This window comes from Colletes latitarsis, chromosome 11 (assembly GCF_051014445.1).
Source record: "Colletes latitarsis isolate SP2378_abdomen chromosome 11, iyColLati1, whole genome shotgun sequence".
Lineage (NCBI taxonomy): Eukaryota > Metazoa > Arthropoda > Insecta > Hymenoptera > Colletidae > Colletes > Colletes latitarsis.
Genome location: NC_135144.1, coordinates 7,998,087 through 8,021,030, shown reverse-complemented (window position 1 = coordinate 8,021,030; position 22,944 = coordinate 7,998,087). Strand labels below are relative to the sequence as shown.

The 22,944-nt window shown below is 32.8% G+C and overlaps 1 protein-coding gene and 1 pseudogene across 5 annotated transcripts; both read left to right on the top strand.

The window, feature by feature from the left end:
• The first annotated feature begins 2,166 nt into the window (after nucleotides 1–2,166).
• On the top strand, nucleotides 2,167–22,344 carry LOC143347741 (terpene synthase-like). 4 transcript variants are annotated; one of them, XM_076777217.1, is made up of 7 exons: nucleotides 2,167–2,237; nucleotides 5,872–6,026; nucleotides 14,256–14,400; nucleotides 14,472–14,592; nucleotides 14,703–14,842; nucleotides 21,458–21,560; nucleotides 21,654–22,344. In XM_076777217.1, exons 1-7 carry the CDS (start codon nucleotides 2,181–2,183, stop codon nucleotides 21,860–21,862), a joined length of 930 nt encoding a protein of 309 aa, XP_076633332.1. In that variant the 5' UTR covers nucleotides 2,167–2,180; the 3' UTR covers nucleotides 21,863–22,344. The 4 variants fall into 4 exon arrangements, with proteins under 4 accessions (XP_076633332.1, XP_076633331.1, XP_076633330.1 ...); XM_076777216.1 differs by lacking the exons at nucleotides 14,256–14,400; nucleotides 14,472–14,592 and adding exons at nucleotides 6,092–6,236; nucleotides 6,307–6,427; XM_076777215.1 differs by lacking the exons at nucleotides 14,256–14,400; nucleotides 14,472–14,592; nucleotides 14,703–14,842 and adding exons at nucleotides 6,092–6,236; nucleotides 6,307–6,427; nucleotides 6,531–6,670.
• On the top strand, nucleotides 19,559–21,161 carry LOC143348147 (terpene synthase pseudogene; annotated as a pseudogene). The gene is made up of 3 exons (XR_013080719.1): nucleotides 19,559–19,621; nucleotides 20,782–20,936; nucleotides 21,002–21,161. The product of XR_013080719.1 is annotated as a terpene synthase pseudogene (transcript).
• Nucleotides 22,345–22,944: the final 600 nt, after the last annotated feature.

Genomic DNA, 22,944 nt, shown 5'->3' with positions numbered 1-22,944 from the left:
AGAATTTCTTCATAAAAAACTGGACGAAATGTGGTATTTCATTCTGGTAACTTTCGATGTAAATAGAAAATACACAACAATGATAAAAGAAGGGAATCCCCAGTTTCCACTGTATTAGAACAGCCTAACTACTAGTATATTTTCCATAATGCAGACACTATTAGAAGTAGCAAGGCTTCCCCTCTAAAATGGTTTTCTTTTGATTTATGACGTTCCGATATTCCGTTCTGAAGCTATTGTAATGTAAATGAAGGGGTCATTTTTAAAATTCCACACTCCGTCTTACAAAAGTCTAATAAGTACGCAATATTTAACAAGTCCCTCTACGTACTTAATTAAACAATAAAATGTAGATGTAAGTTAAAATAAATCAATTGTTAAGAAAAATCAATAGCTAACTTTTTCACTCCACTCCTGAAATCCAAATGTATTTGAGTGAAAAGGAAAAATATAAGAGAATTGTATAATTGTTCGCGTCGTCAGAATATAAATTATTTGCTGACGAGAAGATAATACTTCTTCTTTTATACGATTATCCTATCGATCAAATTTCCTTTATTAATATTGAAATAATAATAAATATATTGATAACCACGATTTCACTAACGATTATTTCTACTTGTCTGGTCTACTGTGCGATTATTTACTTCCACAGTTTGTGTCTGATTGGTTGTGGTGTGGTCTCCTTCCTATAAACTCACAATTAGACAGTGGAACTAGCGGAAGAAAACTATACTATTAATAAACCAACTCTATTAAATACATAGATCAACCTTTATAACAAGGAAAGTAATAATTATTTATCGGATATATTAACATAAAATTTATTTAATTTTAATCATTGGTCATATTTTTCGATAAATCAATTTCAAAGACGAATAGTTTCAATTAACTTCATTACGATGAATGACAGAGTCCTGAAAGAGTCCCAACTCCGACACGTTCTTAACATGACGATTTTCAAAGGAGGAAAATATCTGGTCAAAACCTTGAAATATAAAATCATTAAATGTGGACTTTAAACTTCATCACAGTTTCGGTCAACTATCATTTTGGGAATAGTACTACTTTCATAAATTTCTTGGTGCTCTTTACGATTATAAAATAATGCTTTATAGTATTAAAATCAGCACGAATTCAGTATCCAGTGGTAAGTATAAACCTAAATTATGTGTATATATGACTTATAGTTCCGATTATCCTGAATGACCGGTTAACATTTATTCTTTTACTTCCTTGTTTTGAGATACACTCCTTCAAAATGAAACAAAATGAGAACAAGATCGTGCTTCGAATTCTAAGAAAATCGTTGTAAGAAGGCTTTGATCTTCGACTTCAGGATGTCTTCAATGAATCATCGATGGTCAACAAAGGTTGGATTATGCTCATTGGTGGTCTACACGCATACGTCGTCTGAGGTTCTAAAAATGTAGATTTCTAACAAAATTTGTTGACGTATTAACGTACATACATAAATTTACGTATGTACATATGGAATACAAACATTTTGTTACAATAAGTAGTTTTTGTAAACAGGATGAGGTTAATGCCATGACTATCCGCCAGATTGTGCATCTCTGTTTTTTTCTTTTGATTGTAACTAAAACTACTCCAAGTGATAATGTTCGATTTTTATGAAACTTTGTATGACTGTAGAGTAACCAAAAATATTTAATACGTATTTTTTTTCCTTCTTATTATACATGTTAAGAAAAAAAACTATTAGGTACAGGAAAAAAAGTGTCAACTGCACAATTACGTACTTTTATATTTATTTAAATATTTAAGTTAAATATTTAAATGTATGTATTTAAATATCAAAATTAAATATTATAATTAAAATATTTCATTTTAAAAATTTAATCAATTTTTTGAGTGAAATCGACGTAATTGGCGTTTTAGTATATTTGCGCATCAATAGTTAATGCTAAGTAGAATACATGTCAGTATAAAGTAAAAGAAATAATTATATTCATAGTCTACCTAGCTAAGGTTTCCATCGCAAAGTTTACATCAATTTTAAAGTAACAAATTCCAATCAGCAGCCGCCTAAAAGGTCATACAGGTGCGTATTTATTCTAACGTATACAATTTCACTAATTTATGTACATCGATTACACAATATGATTTATAAACCCGCAACCGCGAGTTCTGTAGTTTCATTTGCATTGTAATACGCCATGGAGAAGGGTAAAAGTATTCTTCATTCGCTGGTTGGCGATAACGAGATTGATCATGTAAGTGCACTATAGTGAGAAAAAAATTAGTTTCAAAAAGTGTTTTAATATGGTATCTTCCGTAAATACAATGTGAACAGTTTTGGACATTCCGTATTAACTTAGGTGCTTCGAACTTTAAGGTAGAGATATTTCCTTCTTAAGACATTCGTAGCAGACATGCAGAGAAGGTATGCAATTATACAAAACTTTATCCGAATGTTCAAGTACCGGAGGTAGTTTCGATTCACATTATCTTGGATAATCGAAAGCGTAAAAGAAAAAACTCATACCGGTACTGCATGCACGTTCTACTTTGTCAACATCTTTACATATTTCTAAAACGTCTTAGGTGGAAACATTTGAATTCTAATCATCTTATCAAGACATATTTCTTCGAAATATCCAACACAGCCACTCGACGACCTTTATAAAAAGCTGCGACTATTAAAAAAGAGCAGTACAGTCTTTGATGCACAATTACGTCCGCTGTTCCTATGATTGACTTCTGTTCGATAGATTTTTTATTTCCTTGTTATATAAGTCGTACGAAATATCAACATCATTGATCGTATATAGATTTGTTCGAGGATAAGACAAATGAAATCTAAATCTTGCAGAATAGTTTATGCTTCATTAAGATGCTGTTGCCATACAATAACAGAAAAGAGACTGGTGCTAATTGTTTTGTTTGCTGTATTCTTTTTGACAAAATCTGGCGATAATTCCAATCATAGAACTTGCTTTGTCACTGTATCTATTTTTCAACATTTTCATCTCTTTGCTTTCTTCAAAATCGTCTAATAATTTCCAAGTTTGGAGTGGAGGACATTTTGGCTGCGTATTTTAGGCATAGGTATTTCCTTTTTTGTTCTAACGATGGTTCTTTTAATTCAAACAATATGCTATTTATTGGACTAGTCAAGTAGCCTCGAGTGGCTATTCTTAGAGCGGCGTTATGAATTGAGTCGATTGTTTTCAGGGTGCTGAGTTTAGCCGAGTTTTAAACTGTTGACCTGTAGTCGAGTTTGGATCTGATTAAAGCCTGGTAGGTTTGTATGATGATCTCTTGATCAGCTCCCCAGCTATAATTTGCCAAAGCTTTTATGATGTTCATTTTTTTTGTGCATGTGGTTTTTAGATATGTGGCTCCCACGTTAGCTTATGGTCATAGATGAGTACAAGTATTCTAATGCTGTCTACTTTTTCGATTTCAGTATTTCGTATTTAGAGATTAGGGGGAAGTATGGTTGTCTTGTATTTTCTAGAAATGATGGTGTATTTTGTTTTTTGGGGGGAGAATTTAAGTCCTGATTTTTCGGACCATGTCAGAAGGTCGTTGATGCTTTCCTATAGGAGCTCAATGATAGTGGCTAGGTTACTCGCGCTGCTGTTCAATGTTAGATCGTCCATGAAGAGGGTTCCTTGAATTGGCGGCTTGATGTTATTTAGAACGTCGTTAATTACTATCAGCAAAAGCGTAACGCTGATTACCGAACTTTGTGGAACTCCATTAAGTATGGTAGCTGGTTTGGAGAAGGTTCCGTTCGTTCTAACTTGGATGGTTCTGTTTGTCAGGAAGTTTTTGATGAAAGCTAATATGTTACCGTTTAGCCTAGTTTTGGTTAGGACGTTGATAATTGTAGTCTTTGGTATTGAGTCGTATGCTCTTTCAATATGCAAACATACTGTGACGAGGAATTCGTTTTTCAGAAATGCTTCGCATATGCTTGTCTCTAAGTTTATCAATACATCAGTGACCAAGCGGTGTTGTCTGAATCCGTATTGGTTAGGTGATAGCATATTGTTTGATTCGAGGAACCATCTGAGCTTTTTGTCAACTATTTTTTTTAGAAGATTACAAATGCAGGTTGTTAAGGCGATCGGCTTATAGCTTTCGGCTTTATTTTTGTTTTTACTAGATTTAGGTATGGGTATTACTGTAGCTTTTCTCCAGTTGTCCGGGAATGCATGATGCGTCCAAATGCAGTTGAACATATTGAGGAGATGATTGATGCCGATTTGTGGTAGCACCTTTATCAGTTTATTAGATATATTGTCAGGTCCAGGTGCAGAATTTTTTGTGGCGCGGAGAGTGTTCATTAGCTCTTCTAGGGTTCTGATTGAATTAAAAGTGGATTCGGAAACGGGGTCTATTATAAGGGGTGGCGAGGGAATGTGGACTATTTCTTCGTGGCTTCTATTTTCTGAATTTTTTTGGAATGTCTCTGCAAGGGTGTCCGCTATATCCCGTGGATTAGTTATAAATTTGTTATCTCCTAGATCGAAAAATTGGATTTCAGTGTAAGATTCTATTCCATTAATATTTCTGATTTTTTCCACAGGGTATTTATTGGGGCTTTGTTTGTAATGGATGATATATATGATTGCCAAGATTTTCTTTTGCTTTCTTTCATGATCTTGGTAACACAATCTATATGAAAGTATACAGGGTGTTCGGCCACCCCTGGGAAAAATTTTAATAGAGAATTCTAGAGGCCAAAATAAGACGAAAATCAAGAATACCAATTTGTTGATGGAGGCTTCATTAAAGAGTTATTAACAATTAAATTCAAAAATTTCAAAACGTTCCGGAAAAATTATTTTCGGTTGCGGGGTTCAATTACAATCATTTTTGGTGACTAGACATACCCCCGAAATCCTACTCAATTTCGAGAAAAAAATTCCATGCCGAAAATCTAATTTCTGGCCAGAAATGTCTGCCCGAATTTTCATGCGAATCTTTAAAATATCATAACTTCTGAACAGATTGGACGATTTTAATTTTAAAAAAAGCAAACTAAGCGTATTTTAACGTAGAATATGTAACAACTATAAAAATGTTGGAAAGGCTGTTCTTTGGCCCCGTAATATTAGAAAACCCCCATAAAAATGGTCCAATTTTCAAACAGCCATAACTCCTACAATTGTGAATATATTTCAATGAAACTTTTTTCTGAAGTAGAGTTCACGGGTACCTACAAAAAAGTATTAGACAACTTTTCTGCAAGGCGTCAAACAAAATTACTAAAAATGAAAAACGAATTTTTAAGAAAAATCGACAGGGGCTAGGTGCCTAAATTTTTCGACGAAAAGAAAAATTTTTAATTAATTCTGAAAAAATTATTTTTGGTTGCGGGGGTCAATTACAATCATTTTTGGTGAATAGACATACCCTCGAAATCTTGCACATTTTCGAGAAAAAAATTCAGTACGGTCGGAACTTTAAACGTTAATAACAGTTTCACGAAGCCTTCATCAACAAATTGGTATTCTCGATTTTCGTCTTATTTTGGCCTCTAGAATCCCCCATTAAAATTTTTCCCAGGGGTGGCCAAACACCCTGTATCGGAAGGCAACAATAGAAATACTACTCAAACGCGAACAGGGAATACTTCTTTAGCAAAATGGCTACTTCTATGAATCCCATGCATTCGCTAAACATAAGTCCGTTCCAAATTTGATTTACTTTGCACAAATTAATTTTTCATCAGCTAATCTCAACTTTTATGCACATAATAAAGTTATACGAGTACATACATCTCCAAATAGTAAACTGTCATTGTGAATGTTATGAAATCTGTTAACAAAATAAACCAGTGAACCTCGTAAATTGATCGTGCAATCGACGGTTAAAGCGAACATCTTGTTACAGCAATTACTAGAACCCGTCAAGTACCTAGAGAAAAGTCTTGAGCAACGCTTGGAATCCAAGATAGCAATTGCTTTCAATGTCTGGTTAAAAATACCAGAGGATAAATTACGTGAAATTGCACTTATATCAAAGACAATACATGTTTCCTCTCTTATGTGAGTTCACAATATACCACGACTTTGTATTACTTTCGCTTAATTAATCTGTGCAACTTTTGCAGATACGATGATATACAAGACGAAGCAGAACTAAGAAATAACGTTCCTGTAGCTCATTCTACTTATGGGATAGCAGGAACATTGAATGCCGCAAGCCATGTTACAACTTTTGCTGCACAAAGAGTACTCGCATTGAATCATCCAAAGGTTAGCAATGTGATGGAAATTCTTCTTCGTAGCTAAACATAGACTGTAATATTATTACTATAACAATTAGGCTATGGAAATATTCGTAGAGGAAATGTTGAAAACTCACAGGGGACAGGGTCTAGAAATATATTGGAGAGAGAATTTCACTTGTCCATCTGAAGCTTCTTATAAGGCGCTGGTGCTTGAAAGTAAGCCAGAATTAATTAGCCAGTTAATGTTGTCATATATGTGTTTTGATTTGTTTATAAATCATAAAAAATATAACAAATATAAATACTGTTCGTGCCTTAGAAACAGCAGCGCTTTTCAGATTTATGGTTCGTTCAATGCAACTGTTTTCAAATTGCAAAGAGGATTTTACTCCCTTAGCAAATATCCTGGGGTTGTACATCCAAATTAGTAATGACTATTCTGATTTTCATTACGACACGGTAAGCGTGATTTAATGAATATATTACTCTAGTATTAAACAATAATAACTTTTGAAAATTATTTAAAATGGAGTTCCCTTTTTCGGTTTCAATGATTTCGTGGCATGTTATTAAAATTTATATCCTGTACAATTTGTCATACATAAATGACGATCGACTTTAATTTCAAAGATTCATGTAAAAGTATGACAGCATTCTAACTTGACTGAAATATCACACAACTCACCGAAGAAACCTTTGTGACTATGTAATAATACTAATGTAGAAAAGAAGTTTCTTTATTATTGATTCTTGTTACCACTGTTAAGTTATGTGGTAGAAGTTGCAAAAAATGGGTTTAGCGAATGTAGAAGTTATGCAATGTTCGCTTTTTCAATAAAAAGTATGCATACTGTGGAAAGGAGATTTAGTGAAGACTAGGAATTCATTGTTATTGAAAATACAGTCACTATGATTATTATGTACTGAAATTGTAACCCTTACACTAAAAGTGTAATGGATATCACGCAGAGATGGGCAATGGTATATTAAAGTAATAGATAATCAATAAAATGAGAAAATAACAATTTAAATGATCGAGCAGGTAAATTATTGTATGTTCATTGTAAAATATTGCATATTATACTTTCCACGCTACATCAAACACAAAAATCATGGAGGATTCAACTTTTTACTTGAGAACATTTTTATATCTTCGATTTAAACAGAGACATAGCTTGTTTCAGGATATACTCTTGATATGACTCTTAATATTGTTAACATATTACATGGTCCTTGAAATCGGAGAGGGGGTACGAAATAGATATTGTAAATAATTTATTTACTTTTCTAGAATACTGATGATGATGGCTACGCCGATGACCTGAGAACCGGAACTTTCAATTTTCCTATTATACATGCCATAACCAGTCATCCAGAAGATACAGAAATAAAGAGTATCCTTTATTCTGATATAGATTACCTAAAATAAGTCGTATCATATCTTTTCGAACACATTCTTTGTTATTCCTTAATGATTGAAAATAAAGACATTCTGAGACGACGGACGAAGAATATTACAGTGAAACGATATTGCGCTGCACTGTTAGAAAAGTTCGGTTCTTTTGCTTATACGAGAAATGTACTCGAAGATTTGGATAAACAAGCAAGGAGAGAGATTGAACGTTTGGGAGGAAATCCATTATTCGTGGCAATTTTGGATAAATTAATGGATTTGAAGCATCCACATAATAAGTAACGTTCTAAGAAAAGTATGAATCAGATTTTATTTTAAAAAATATTAAATCTTCCCAGCGGTATCATGACATTCTGAGATCCTGAACTGAAAAAACGTATTTGTATCAACGATCGGAACCTACGCGGCATTTTTCTTGATTCCTGTTGTATCTAACTTATGTAAATTTCATAGTTTTATGACGTATGTATCCATATTGTGAATTATACATATAATTTCCAAAGCATTATAGAATATTTTTTAACGAGTATTGGATTCGTTTTATTTGGCGAGGAATACTGTATAGTCAATAAACCCTAATTTGATAGAAGATCTTCGGCATTCAGATCATAGTTATTCCGTATCATTTGAAACAAATAATCGATGTATATTGATAGACTGCGGATAATTATGCAAATTCATATTTCTATTAATAGAATTAATATATTGGTACCTAAGTAAAGTGTTGTTTCAACCCCTTAATAATTCATATCTTACTTCAAGTATTTCTTTTGGAATTAAGATTTCCCATAAATGCATAAACATCCGTAGTCTGTTTGTTAAACAATTGTTTCCATGTAAGATTGTAGCTAGCTGTACAAAGTTTATATACGTACAATAAATTATTCAATATTCACTTCTTTTCTTATCGTTTGTTTTTTAACAAAAATATATAGTCTGTCTTACCTACTATGACCGGTCATCTAATTGATTGAACGATGTACATTTTCATGCAAAAAACCGGACAAAATTTAGTATTAAATTCCGGTTAGTTTCCGATGTAAATAGGAAATATATGTAATATAGATGTAAATAGGAAGTCGTAGTATTTCCAAGAATTTACTATTTGCTACGAGCACGTACGATCAACGACCTTGCCAAGGTCGTAGTAGTAGTCCAATGACCTCGCTAACGTAAACAATAGAAAATAAACAAACGGTTCAAACCCTCATATCTCCAGAACTAACCATGCGATCGATTTGAAAAAAGTTTCATTTTAAAGGGCTTTTTATCCTTTATCCGTTGAATATATCAACTATTATTATTCATGCTGTCTTCAAATGTTTATTTTCAAATCTACTTTGACTCTATGCACCCAAAGAAGTTTCAGCACTTCCTATTGATCATAAAACTGGATTATAAATTGTTTATTTAATTGAAAATGAATTTAAATTTGTATACAAGACGTTTGCGTTATTATTCGCTAGCATTTTTTCGTAAATAATAGTTTTCTCTGGAAATAACTACAGTATCGACTTGAAATAGAATTTGTTTTCAAGGACATTTTACCTTCGACCTGATGAAAATTAAAAAAGACGTTGTTTGTAAATTTTCTGTATGAAGTTATAGTACTAAGTATGCACATTTATTACTTTTCATTCGATACCGTGATTAGCTATAAAATGACGAATTCCGATCAGAAGACACCGAAAAAATCATGCATATCTTTCACGCATAACTATCCTAATGTGTAAAGTTTCACTAATTTATGTGCACCGATTGCACAACATGATTTATATATCCGCAATCGCGAATTCAGAAGTTTCTTTTGCATTATAACATAGTTTTTGAACGATAATTACGTGTACTCTTACACTGATTTCTGTCCGATAAGTTTTTTATTTCTGTTTCGTTCGGTCAGCAAGAGGTTTTCCGCCTATGTATGTTGCCACATGCGGAGCCGTTACTTTGGCGCAAAAGTCCTTGTATATTCCGCATCTGGTAAATTTCGTTGTAAAATAATCGAGCGCTTTGTCGAAACGAAAGCGCTAGGCCCGAGTTGACCAGCGAGGGACTATACACAATTTTGTGATGCGATTTCTAAAAATAAAACAATATTTTTCTTTCCGCAACCATACAGGGTGTTCGGCCACCCTTGGGGAAAAATTTTAATGAGAGATTCTAGAGGCCAAAATAAGAAGAAAATTAAGAATATCAATTTCTTGATTGAGGCTTCGTTAAATAGTTATTAACGTTTCAAGTTCCGCTTGTAGAACGGCAATCTGCGAACACAAGTGAGCTATATGAATAGATCTTACATCTAATGTACTTTCCGATCCTATTTTGGGGCTCTAGAGCTCCATTAATACGCATTGTTTGAATTGTTAATTGCTAAAATCCTTTAATTCGTCTAGAGTTACGATGTTTCAAACATACGCATGCAACATTTCTATCCTCACATTAGATTTTTGGTAATGAATTTTTTTCTCGAAAGTGCGTAGGATATCAAGGGTATGCGTATTGACAAACAATGATTGTAATTTACCCCCGCAAGCGAATATATTTTTTCCAAAATGATTTGAAATTTTTTAATTTAATTTTTTACTAACTTTCTAACGAAGCCCCAATCAAGAAATTGATATTCTTGATTTTCGTCTTAATTTGGATTCTAATTTTGCATTGATGCTAACGGTCACCATTTCGAACTTCCTCTCTATTGTAAGGAAGTTTATTTTGCTATCACATTTGACCTTGCATAACCTTGAAGGATAGCTTGATGAAGTCGTCTCAACACCCGCCATCACATCGCAATAAAAAAAATATAGCATTCCATTTAAAAAAATGAAGATGACCTTGAAATCTCCTCTATGCCTTTACCCACACGAAAAATGTTTGTATCACAATGTGTCCCTCTCAGTACCGCGCAAGTTTTATATGTTACATTTTTTCATATTATTACAACGAACGGAAATATTCAAAGTGGACATAGTTTTGAAAAGCAACAAAATCACATTGATTTTTCCACTTTATTAAATAGCAACCGATGGCTGGAAAATACCAAGTTTACACTCGTATAGTGTTTGGTCACAGCCATCGGTGCTAAATAAACACGTACCGCTATAGTCAGCGGTCGTGTAGGAGGTTTCGAGTAAATTTCTCGATCCTCCCTTGATTATTGCACAGTGCTAAAACCCACGTATAAGGGCCTTCTTGGCGTATTCCCTGGGTGAAGTTGCCGTCTACCAAGGTCGAGTCAGTGCTTGGGATCACACACACATAGGGGTCTTTTGGCGTATTCCCTGGGTAGACTCTCAGTAGACTTCGACCTGCTCGAGCGTGGTTTGTAGATCGCCAACTGACACTAGGCGAAGAACGACCCTCAAAGGGCAACGTGATGTAAGAACCATAATAATCAGTCGTTTCTTGCGCAGTTAGGGGACTACACCACATCGTCCCCGTACTGACCAGGGGACGGTGAAGAGCCGCGGAGCAGACAATATTCGGAGCCTTACAACCTCCGCCTGTTGTCTACGCCAGCAATCAAACCCTGCAGTTCAGGGAAAATCGAGATTAGAATCTCGCCTTTCTACACAACAATCGAACGCTTCTCGATCATACGAGAAACGTTCAATAATAGAGTCCACTAATACAGCTGCGAATCGCTGTGTCAGAATTCCGCTTCTGTTTACCATAAACGGAGCAAGGAGCGTGTGGATTAAAGCGAGTCAGGCAACGCAACGAGCGTTGTCAGGTATTTACAGCCGAATTTCGGTCTTTTTTTTGTTACAGAAGACCGAGGCGAGAGCCGTAGCGGCGAGACAAATGGCTAGCCAGGTTTTTCCGAGCCACCAGGCTCGGTTTTTCTCCTGAGTTGAAAATACCTAATGAATATAATTTTTCGTTTAATTTCCTTTTATTTTGTTTATTTAATTTCGATTTCTAATTATAAATGAACGGCTTAGTCGGATTGACTAGGCGATGGAAATTAATTCACGTGTACCATTCATTTTCCCCTACCAATTTTTGCCTATCTACCAATCCTTCGTAATTCGAATATCTCGTTAAAGGATGAAAAGTCTCTGGAAAAACCATTGACCGACTCGCGCCTATTTTAACACGCATAGATGGTCTATTCGCATACGTTGTCTCCAATTTTAAAACTGTAGATTTCCCACAAAATTTATTGATCATATAAAATAAAGTGAACGGACTTAACTTGTTGATTCTGTCCCCTCAAAATGACTCGAACTTGATCGCATGTCTCTTCCTTCCTCAAATGAAAACAAAAGCGTCGAACATGTTGATGCGTACGAATTCTATATTGTGCTTATCATCAGTTATAAATATTAAAATTTGCGTATGTACATGTGGAACACAAATATTTTGTTAAAGTCCGCTTTATTGAAGAGCTATGATTATAAAATAAGTTTATTCTTCACATTGCGTATCACACTGAATTTTCACGGAACTTGCAAAACGCAATATTTAATAGTGAAATTATACTAAAATTATTCGTATCATAACATGTAATAAATATAGTATTCGCGCATAAAATGCAGTATCTGTTCTTTCTTCTAGTTGTAGCTGACAAGTGAACTATTCCGAGTGATAATGTTAAATTTTGATGGAATATCGCATGATTGTAGAGTAACCAAAGATATTTAATAGGTATTTTTTTTTGTTTCTTATTATACATGTCAAGGGAGTCGAAAACGCCCCCCAAAAACAACATAGTTTATTATCTAAAAGAACAATTGAGTATACGAAAAAATGTGTCAATTCTACAATTACGGATTTTTATATGTATGTATATTTATATGTATATTTATATTATTATATATATATATACATATATAAATAAAAGTGGGTTAGTTGGTATTTTAGTTTTGTCCATGAATACTTCATAAGTATTACAAAGTAAAACAAATAATTGTATTCATAGTGTACCTAGCTAAGGTTTCCATCGCAAAACGAGCTATAAGTAAAGCATGACGGTCATTGTTCTTGTATGAGAGTGCGTTTGACATAAGAAACTTGCACTTTATTGAATATAATATGAGCCATCGTACCAACACAACAAGAAATAAAATGTAAGTCGTTCATCATATTACTTTTTGCCGAACCCCCGATCAACAATAAAATAATGAATTCCGCTCAGCAACCACCTAAAAAGTCATACACATGCATATTTACTGTAACGTATAAAGTTGCATTAATTTATGTGCATCGATTACACAATACGATTTATAAACCCGGAACCGCGTGTCCCGTAGTTTCATTTGCATCGTAATACACAATGGAGAAGGATAAAAGTATAGTTCATTCGCTGGTTGGCGATAACGAGTTTGATCATGTAAGTGTACTATAGTGAGAAAATAATTAGTTTCAAAATGCGTTTTAATATGACCTCTTCCATAAATACGGCGTGAACAGTTTCGGACATACCGTATTAACATAGGTGCTTTGAACTTTAAGGTAGAAATATTTCCTTCTTAAGATTCTCGTAGCAGAAATGCAGAGAAGGTATGCAATTACACAAAACTTTGTCCGAATGTTCAAGTATCGGTGGTAGTCTCGATTCACATTATCTTGGATAATCGAAAGCGTAAAAGAAAAAACTCATACCGATACTGCATGCACGTTCTACTTTGTCAACACCTTACATATTTCTAAAACGTCTTAGGAGGAAACATTTGAATTTTAATAATCTCATGAATACATATTTCTTCGAAGTTTCCAACGCAGCCACCGTAAATCTTGCAAAATAATTTATGCTTAATTAAGATACTGTTGCTAACAAACAGAAAGGAGACTGGTGCAAATTGTTTTATTTGTTGTATTCCTCGCGACAAAATTTGGTGACAATTCGAATCATGGAACTTGCTTTGTCAATGTGTCTATTTTTCAACATTTTCTTCCCCTCATTTTCTTAAAGATCATTTAATAATTTCCAAATACTTCCTTCTTAGAAACTTCTACCAGTTAGTATCGTTACAACAATAAAAAAATGGATTCTCATAAATTGTTGCGTTACATTCGAAAAATAAAGTCTCATCAGTACAAAGACTCAGAATGCAACATGATAAGTTTAATAATAAATTAAGTTTCACAATTTTCGATAACACTCTATATGAAAGTACATAGGAAGGCAACGACAGAAATGCTATTGAAACATTGCGTAAAAATGCTACTTTTATAAATCTATTGCACTCGCTAAAAATAAGTCAGCTCAAAATTCTATTTACTTCGAACGAATTAATTTTTATCAGCTGATCACAACTTTTATGTACATAACAAAATTATACGAGCACATGCATCTCCAAATAGCAAACAGTTATCGAGAGTGTTATGAAATTTCTCAAAGTAAAAACCTAAGTGAACCACGTAAATTGATCGTGCATTCCACGGTTGAAACGAACATTTTGTTACAGCAATTACTCGAACCCGTCAAGTACATACAAAAAGGCTTTGATGAACACCTGGAATCCGCGATACCAATTGCTTTCAATGTGTGGTTAAAAATACCAGAAGACAAATCTCGTGAAATTGCAGTTATATCAAAGGCAATTTATGTTACCTCTTTTATGTGAGTTCGTAAAATACCATGATTATGTATTTCTGCCGCTTAATTAATTTCTGTAACTTTTGCAGATTCGATGATATACAAGATGAAACAAAAGTAAGAAAAAACGTTCCAGTAGCTCACTCTGTTTATGGAATAGCTAAAACATTGAATGCTGGAAGCCATGCTATATTCCTTGCTATACAAAAAACTCATGCGTTGAATCATCCAAAGGTTAGCAATCTGATGAAAATTTAACCTTCGACGTAAAATTTAGATTCTAATACTATTACTATAACAATTAGGCTATGGAAATATTCATTGAGGAATCGTTGAAATGTCACAGGGGGCAGGGTCTAGAAATTTATTGGAGAGAGAATTTCATTTGTCCATCTGAAGCTTCGTATAAGCTGATGGTGCTTGAAAGTAAGTCAGAATTAATTCACCAGTTAATGTTGTCATATATGTTTTGATTTGTTTATAAATCTTCAGCATTATTGAAAACATAGCAAATATAAAGACCGTTCGTGTTTTAGAAACAGGAACGTTTCTCAGTTTTGTGGTCCGTTTAATGCAACTGTTTTCAAATTGCAAAGAGGATTTTACTCCCTTAGTAAATATTATAGCGTTGACAATCCAAATTTGTAATGACTACTCTAATTTTCATTACGACTCGGTAAGCGTGGTTTAATGACTATATTATTCTTGTATTATATAATAATTACTCCTGGTAATTATTTAAAAAGCAGTTCTCCTCTTCGGTTTCAATGATTTCGTGGTATGTTATCAAAATTTACATCCTGAACAATTTGTCATACCTAAATGACGTTCGACGTTAATTTCAAAGATTACAGTATTCCAACTCGATTGAAATATCACACCATTCACCGAAGAAACCTTTATGACGATGGAATAATACTAATGAAACGAAGAAGTTTCTTTATTAATGATTTTTGTTAACTTTGTTAAGTTATGTGGTAAAAGTTGCAAACAATGGGTTTAGCGATTGGTGAAGATATGCAAGGTTCGCTGTTTCAATAAAGAGTATGCATACTGTGGAAAGGAGTTTTAGTGAAGACTAAGTATTCATTATTATTGACAATACAGTCACTATGATTATTATGTATTGAAATTGTAACCCTTACACTAAGTGTAGTAGGTATCAGGCAGAGATGGGCAATATTATATTCACGTAATAGGTAATCAATAAAATAAGAATAGCAATTTAAATGATCGAGCAGGTAAATTATTATATATTCCTTGTAAAATATTCCATATTATACTTTCCACGCTTCATCAAACACAAAAATTATGGAGGATTCAACTTTTTACTTGAGAACATTTTTATATCTTGAACTTAAACGGAGACATAGCTTGTTTCAGGATATACTCTTGATATGACTCTTAATATTGTTAACATATTACATGGTCCTTGAAATCGGAGCGGGGGTACGAAATAGATTTTGTAAACAATTTATTTACTTTTGTAGAATACTGATGACGATGGCTACGCCGATGATGTGAGTACAGGAACATTCAATTTTCCTATTATACATGCCATAACCAGTCATCCAGAAGATACAGAAATAAAGAGTATCCTTTATTCTGATATAGATTACCTAAAATAAGTCGTATCATATCTTTTCGAACACATTCTTTGTTATTCCTTAATGATTGAAAATAAAGACATTCTGAGACGACGGCCAAAGGATATTGCGGTGAAACGATATTTCGCTAAACTGTTAGAAAAGTTCGGTTCTTTTGCTTATACGAGAAATGTAATCGAAGATTTGAATAAGCAAGCAAGGAAAGAGATTGAACGTTTGGGAGGAAATCCATTCTGCGAGAAACTTATGGATAAATTGATGGATTTGAAACATCCACATAATAAGTAACGTTCTAAGAAAAATATGAATCAATTTTTATTTTAGATGTATTAAATATTGCAAGCGGTATCATGACATTTTGGGACTCTGAACTAACAAAACGTTGCCGTATCTTCGAATGGAACTCTCGTGGCACTTTTCTCGATTCCTGTTGTATCCAGCTTATGTAAATTTCATAGTTTTATGACGTATGTATCTACATTGTTAATTCCTTGTATAATTTTCAAAGGATTACAGAATATTTATAATAAAGTGTAAAGTGTAGTATTCAATTTCTAAATATGTATATCCTAATTAATCCTTTGCAAATGAAACCGTTTAGCTTAACATCATTCTAGAACATTTGTGGTATGTGTTTTCAATGTGATGTAAATATGCAATACAAGAGTTAATTTTTTCTTTTCTAGAAAAGATAGAGACAAAGTCTATTTATCTTTTTATATACATTTCATTCTTCCTACAATTTATGTAAAACATCTTGTATAAATAACGTCTACATATCGGAACAACTAAAAACAACAAGAGGTATAATTATTATTATGCGATTATTTAAAATAAAATATAATCTGACTGGTAGAACGATTTATATTTCTTTATAAAAAACTGGACGAGATGTGGTATTTCATTCTGGTTAACTTTCGATGTAAATAGGAAATACACAACAATGATAAAAGAAGAGAATCTCCAGTTTCCACTGTCTTAAAACAGTCTAACTACTAGTATATTTTCCATAATACAGGCACTATTAGAAGTAACAAGGCTTCCCCTCTAAAATGGTTTTCTTTTGATTTGTGACGTTCCGATATTCCGTTCTGAAGCTATTGTAATGTAAATGAAGGGGTCATTTTTAAAATTCCACACTCCGTCTTACAAAAGTCTGATAAGTAGACGATATTTAACAAGTCCCCCAACGTACATAATTAAACAATAAAATGTACATGTAAGTTAAAATAAATTAATTGTTAAGAAAAATCAATAGCTTACTCTTTCACTCCACTCCTGAAATCCAAAAGTATTTGAGTGAGAAAGAAAAATATAAGAGAAATGTCGTCAGAATATAAATTATTTGCTGACGAGAAGATAATACTTCTTCTTTTATACGATTATCCTATCGATCAAATTTCCTTTATTAATATTGAAATAATAATAAATATATTGATAACCTCGATTACACACTCCATTTTACAAAAGTCTAATAGATACACGATATTTAACAAGTCCCTCAACGCACTTAATTAAACAATGAATTTATAAGCGATGACCATCTAACGAATCGATTGAAATTATTCGTCTAGAAATTAATACCACGTGCCTGTAGATGTATGTTAACATAAATAAATTGTTAAGAAAAATCAATAGCTTACTCTTTCACTCTACACCTGAAATTGAAATATACTTGAGTGAAAAGGAAAAATATAGGAGAATTGTATAATTGTTCGCGTCGTCAGAATATAAATTATTTGCTGACGAGAAGATAATACTTATTCTTTTATACGATTATCCTATCGATCAAAATTCCTTTATTAATATTGAAATAATAATAAATATATTGATAAGCACGATTTCACTAACGATTATTTCTACTTGTCTGGTCTATTATGCGATTATTTACTTCTACAGTTTGTGTCTGATTGGTTGTGGTGTGGTCTCCTTCCTATAATCTCACAATCAGACAGTGGGACTATCAGAAGGAAACTATACTATTAATAAACCAACTCTATTAAATACATAGGTCAACCTTTATAACAAGGAAAGTAATAATTATTTATCGGATATATTAACATAAAATTTATTTAATTTTAATCATTGGTCATATTTTTCGATAAATCAATTTCAAAGACGAATAGTTTCAATTAACTTCATTACGATGAATGACAGAGTCCTGAAAGAGTCCCAACTCCGACACGTTCTTAACATGACGATTTTCAAAGGAGGAAAATATCTGGTCAAAACCTTGAAATATAAAATCATTAAATGTGGACTTTAAACTTCATCACAGTTTCGGTCAACTATCATTTTGGGAATAGTACTACTTTCATAAATTTCTTGGTGCTCTTTACAATTATAAAATAATGCTTTATAGTATTAGAATCAGCACGAATTCAGTATCCAGTGGTAAGTATAAACCTAAATTATGTGTATATATGACTTATAGTTCCGATTATCCTGAATGACCGATTAACATTTATTCTTTTACTTCCTTGTTTTGAGATACACTCCTTCAAAATGAAACAAAATGAGAACAAGATCGTGCATCGAATTCTAAGAAAATCGTTGTAAGAAGGCTTTAATCTTCGACTTCAGGATGTCTTCAATGAGTCACCGATGGTCAACAATGGTTGGATTATGCTTATAGGTGGTCTACACGCATACGTCGTCTGTGGTTCTAAAAATGTAGATTTCTAACAAAGTTTGTTGACCATATAAAATAAAGTGAACGGATTTAACTTCTTGATCCTCTCCCTTCAAATAAAAAGAAAAGCGTCGAACATGTTAATGCGTACGGATTCTATATTGTGCTAATCAATAGTTATAAATATTAAAATTTATGTATGTACATATGAGACACAAACATTTTGTTAAAGTCCGCTTCATTGAAGAGCTGTCATTGTAAAATAAGTAGTTTTTGCAAAAAGAATAACTTTAATCCCATGCCTGTTCTAGATATTACGCATCTCACTGAATTTTCAAGAAACTTGTAAAATGCAATATTTAATAGTGAAATTATATTGAAATTATTAGTATCATAACACGTAATGAATATAGTATTCACGCACAAAAAGCAGTATCTGCTCTTTCTTCTAATCGTAGCTGACAAGTGAATTATTCCGAGTGATAATGTTAGATTTTGATGGAATATCGCATGATTGTAGAGTAACCAAAGATATTTAATCCGTATTTCATTTTATCTGTTATTATACATGTTAAGGAAGTCGAAAACGGCCCCCAAAAACCATATAGTTTGTTATCTAAAAGAACAATTGAGTATACGAAAAAATGTGTCAATTACACAACTACGTATTTTTATATTTATTTAAATATAATCAATTTTTTCGGTAAAATTAGATTCACTGGCGTTTTAGTAAATTTTCCCATCAATACTTTATGCTAAATAGAATCCACGTTAATACAAAGTAAAACAAATAATTGTATTTATAGTCTACCTAGCTAAGGTTTCCAACGCAAAACAAGCTATAAGTAAAGTATGGGTGTCACTGTTCTTGTATGAGAGTGTGTTTGACGTGAGAAACTTGCAATTTATTGAAAATAATATGAGCCAACGTGCCAACACAAAATTGCAAAACGTAAATTGTTCATCATATTACCTTTTGTCCGACCTCGTGATTATCTTTAAAAAACTGAATTCCGATCATCAGCCGCCTAAAAAGCCATCCACGTGCATATTTATTCTAACGTATAAAATTTCACTAATTTATGTGCATCGATTACACAATACGATTTACAAACCTACAACCGCGAGTTCCGTAGTAACATTTGCATTGTAATACGCAATGGAGAAGGACAAAAGTATTCTTCATTCGCTGCTTGGTGATAATGAGATTGATCATGTAAGTGTACTATAGTGAGAAAATAATTAGTTTCAAAATGCGTTTTAATATGACCTCTTCCATAAATACGGCGTGAACAGTTTCGGACATACCGTATTAACATAGGTGCTTTGAACTTTAAGGTAGAAATATTTCCTTCTTAAGACATTCGTAACAGAAATGCAGAGAAGGTATGCAATTATACAAAACTTTATGCGAATGTTCAAGTATCGGAGGTAGTTTCGATTCACATTATCTTGGATAATCGAAAGCGTAAAAGAAAAAACACCTACCGATACTACATGCACATTCTACTTTGCCAACATCTTTACATATTTCTACACCGTGTTAGGAGGAAACATTTCAATTTTAATCATCTTATCAACACACATTTCTTCGAAATACCCAACGCAGCCACTTGACGACCTCTATAAAAAGCAGCGACTATTAATAAAGAGCAGTACAGTTTTTCATGCACAATTACGTCTGCTGTTCCTATAATCGACTTCAGTCCGATAGGTTTTTCATTACCTTGTTATGTAAGTCGTAAGAAATATCAACATCATTGATCGTGTATAGATTTGCTCGAGGATAAGACAAATGAAATTTAAATCTTGTAGAATAGTTTATGCTTAATTAAGATGCTGCCAAATATCAGAAAAGAGACTGGTGCTAATTGTTTTGTTTGCTGTACTCTTCTCGACAAAATCTGGCGATAATTCCAATCATAGAACTTGCTTTGTCACTGTATCTATTTTTCAACATTTTCTTCTCTTTGCTTTCTTTAAAATCATTTAATAATTTCCAAATACTTCCGACTTAGAAACTTCTACCAATTAGTATCGTTACGACAATAAAAAAAATGCATCCCCATAAATTGTCACGAAGACACAGATTGCAATATGGAAAAGAACTTCCATTTATACTGGCACCAATTCACTCTCAAGAAATTAAGTTTCACATGTTCGATAACAAACTCTATACGAAACGCGGAGAGGAAATATAAATTAATTTTTATCAGCTGATCACAACTTTTTTGCACATAATAAAGTTATACGAGCACACACATCTCCAAATAGTAAACAGTCATTGTGAATGTTATGAAATCTGTCAAAGTAAAAACCAGTGAACCTCGTAAATTGATCGTCCATTCGACGGTTAAATCGAACATCTTGTTACAGCAATTACTAGAACCCGTGAATTACATAGAGAAATGTATTGAGCAACGCTTAGAGTCCAAGATAGCAATTGCTGTCAATGTCTGGTTAAAAATACGAGGGGATAAATTTCGTGAAATTGCAGTTATATCAAAGACATTTCATGTTTCCTCTCTTATGTGAGTTCACAATATACCATGATTTTGTATTACTGTCGCTTAATTAATCTGTGTAATTTTTGCAGATACAATGATATACAAGATGAAACAAAAATAAGAAAAAAAGTTCCAGTAGCTCACTCTGCTTATGGAATAGGTAAAACATTGAATGCTGGAAGCCATACTATATTCCTTGCTATACAAAAAATTCAGGCGTCAGAGATGGGCAATATTATATTCAAGTAATATGTAATCAATAAAATGAGAGAATAGCAATTTAAATGATTGGGCAGGTAAATTATTATATGTTCATTCTAAAATATTGCATATTATACTTTCCACGCTAAATCAAACACAACAATTATGGAGGATTCAACTTTTTACTTCAGAACATTTTTATATCTTCAATTTAAACAGAGACATAGCTTGATTCAGGATATACTCTTGACATGACTCTTAATATTGTTAACGTATCACATGGTCCTTGAAATCGGAGAGAGGGTACGAAATAGATATTGTAAATAATTTATTTACTTTTGTAGAATACTGATGACGAGGGCTACGCCGATGACCTGAGTACAGGAAGTTACAATTTTCCTATTATACATGCTATACAAAGTCATCCAGAAGATACAGAAATAAAAAGTATCCTTAATACTGATATAGATTATCTAAAATAATTCATATCATACCCTTTCGAACACATTCTTTGTTATTCCTTAATGATTGAAAATAAAGACATTCTGAGACGACGGACGAAGAATATTACAGTGAAACGATATTGCGCTGAACTGTTAGAAAAGTTCGGTTCTTTTGCTTATACGAGAAATGTAATCGAAGATTTGGATAAGCAAGCAAGGAGAGAGATTGAACGTTTGGGAGGAAATCCATTGTTCGTGGCAATTTTGGATAAATTAATGGATTTGAAGCATCCACATAATATGTAACGTTCTAATAAAAGTATGAATCAGATTTTATTTTAAAAGATATTAAATCTTCCCAGCGGTATCATGACATTCTGAGATCCTGAACTGAAAAAACGTATTTGTATCAACGATCGGAACCTACGCGGCATTTTTCTTGATTCCTGTTGTATCTAACTTATGTAAATTTCATAGTTTTATGACGTATGTATCCATATTGTGGATTATACATATAATTTCCAAAGCATTATAGAATATTTTTTAACGTGTATTGGATTCGTTTTATTTGGCGAGGAATACTGTATAGTCAATAAACCCTAATTTGATAGAAGATCTTCGGCATTCAGATCATAGTTATTCCGTATCATTTGAAACAAATAATCGATGTTTATTGATAGACTGCGGATAATTATGCAAATTCATATTTCTATTAATAGAATTAATAAATTGGTAGCTAAGTAAAGTGTTGTTTCAACCCCTTAATAATTCATATCTTACTTCAAGTATTTCTTTTGGAATTAAGATTTCCCATAAATACATAAACATCCGTAGTCTGTTTGTTAAACAATTGTTTCCATGTAAAATTGTAGCTAGCTGTACAAAGTTTATATACGTACAATAAATTATTCAATATTCACTTCTTTTCTTATCGTTTGTTTTTTAACAAAAATATATAGTCTGTCTTACCTACTATGACCGGTCATCTAATTGATTGAACGATTTACATTTTCATGCAAAAAACCGGACAAAATTTAGTATTAAATTCTGGTTAGTTTCCGATGTAAATAGGAAATATATGTAATATAGATGTAAATAGGAAGTCGTAGTATTTCCAAGAATTTACTATTTGCTACGAGCACGTACGATCAACGACCTTGCCAAGGTCGTAGTAGTAGTCCAATGACCTCGCTAACGTAAACAATAGAAAATAAACAAACGGTTCAAACCCTCATATCTCCAGAACTAACCATGCGATCGATTTGAAAAAAGTTTCATTTTAAAGGGTTTTTTATCCTTTATCCGTTGAATATATCAACTATTATTATTCATGCTGTCTTCAAATGTTTATTTTCAAATCTACTTTTGACTCTATGCACCCAAAGAAG

Coding starts and splice junctions, on each gene's coding strand:
- LOC143347741 (XM_076777217.1), top strand. CDS start 2,181: ATGGAGAAGGGTAAAAGTATTCTTCATTCGCTGGTTGGCGATAACGAG. Junction 14,593..14,702: donor TAAGCTGATGGTGCTTGAAA/GTAAGTCAGAAT, acceptor TTCGTGTTTTAG/AAACAGGAACGTTTCTCAGT. Junction 21,561..21,653: donor AGAAGATACAGAAATAAAAA/GTATCCTTAATA, acceptor TTGAAAATAAAG/ACATTCTGAGACGACGGACG.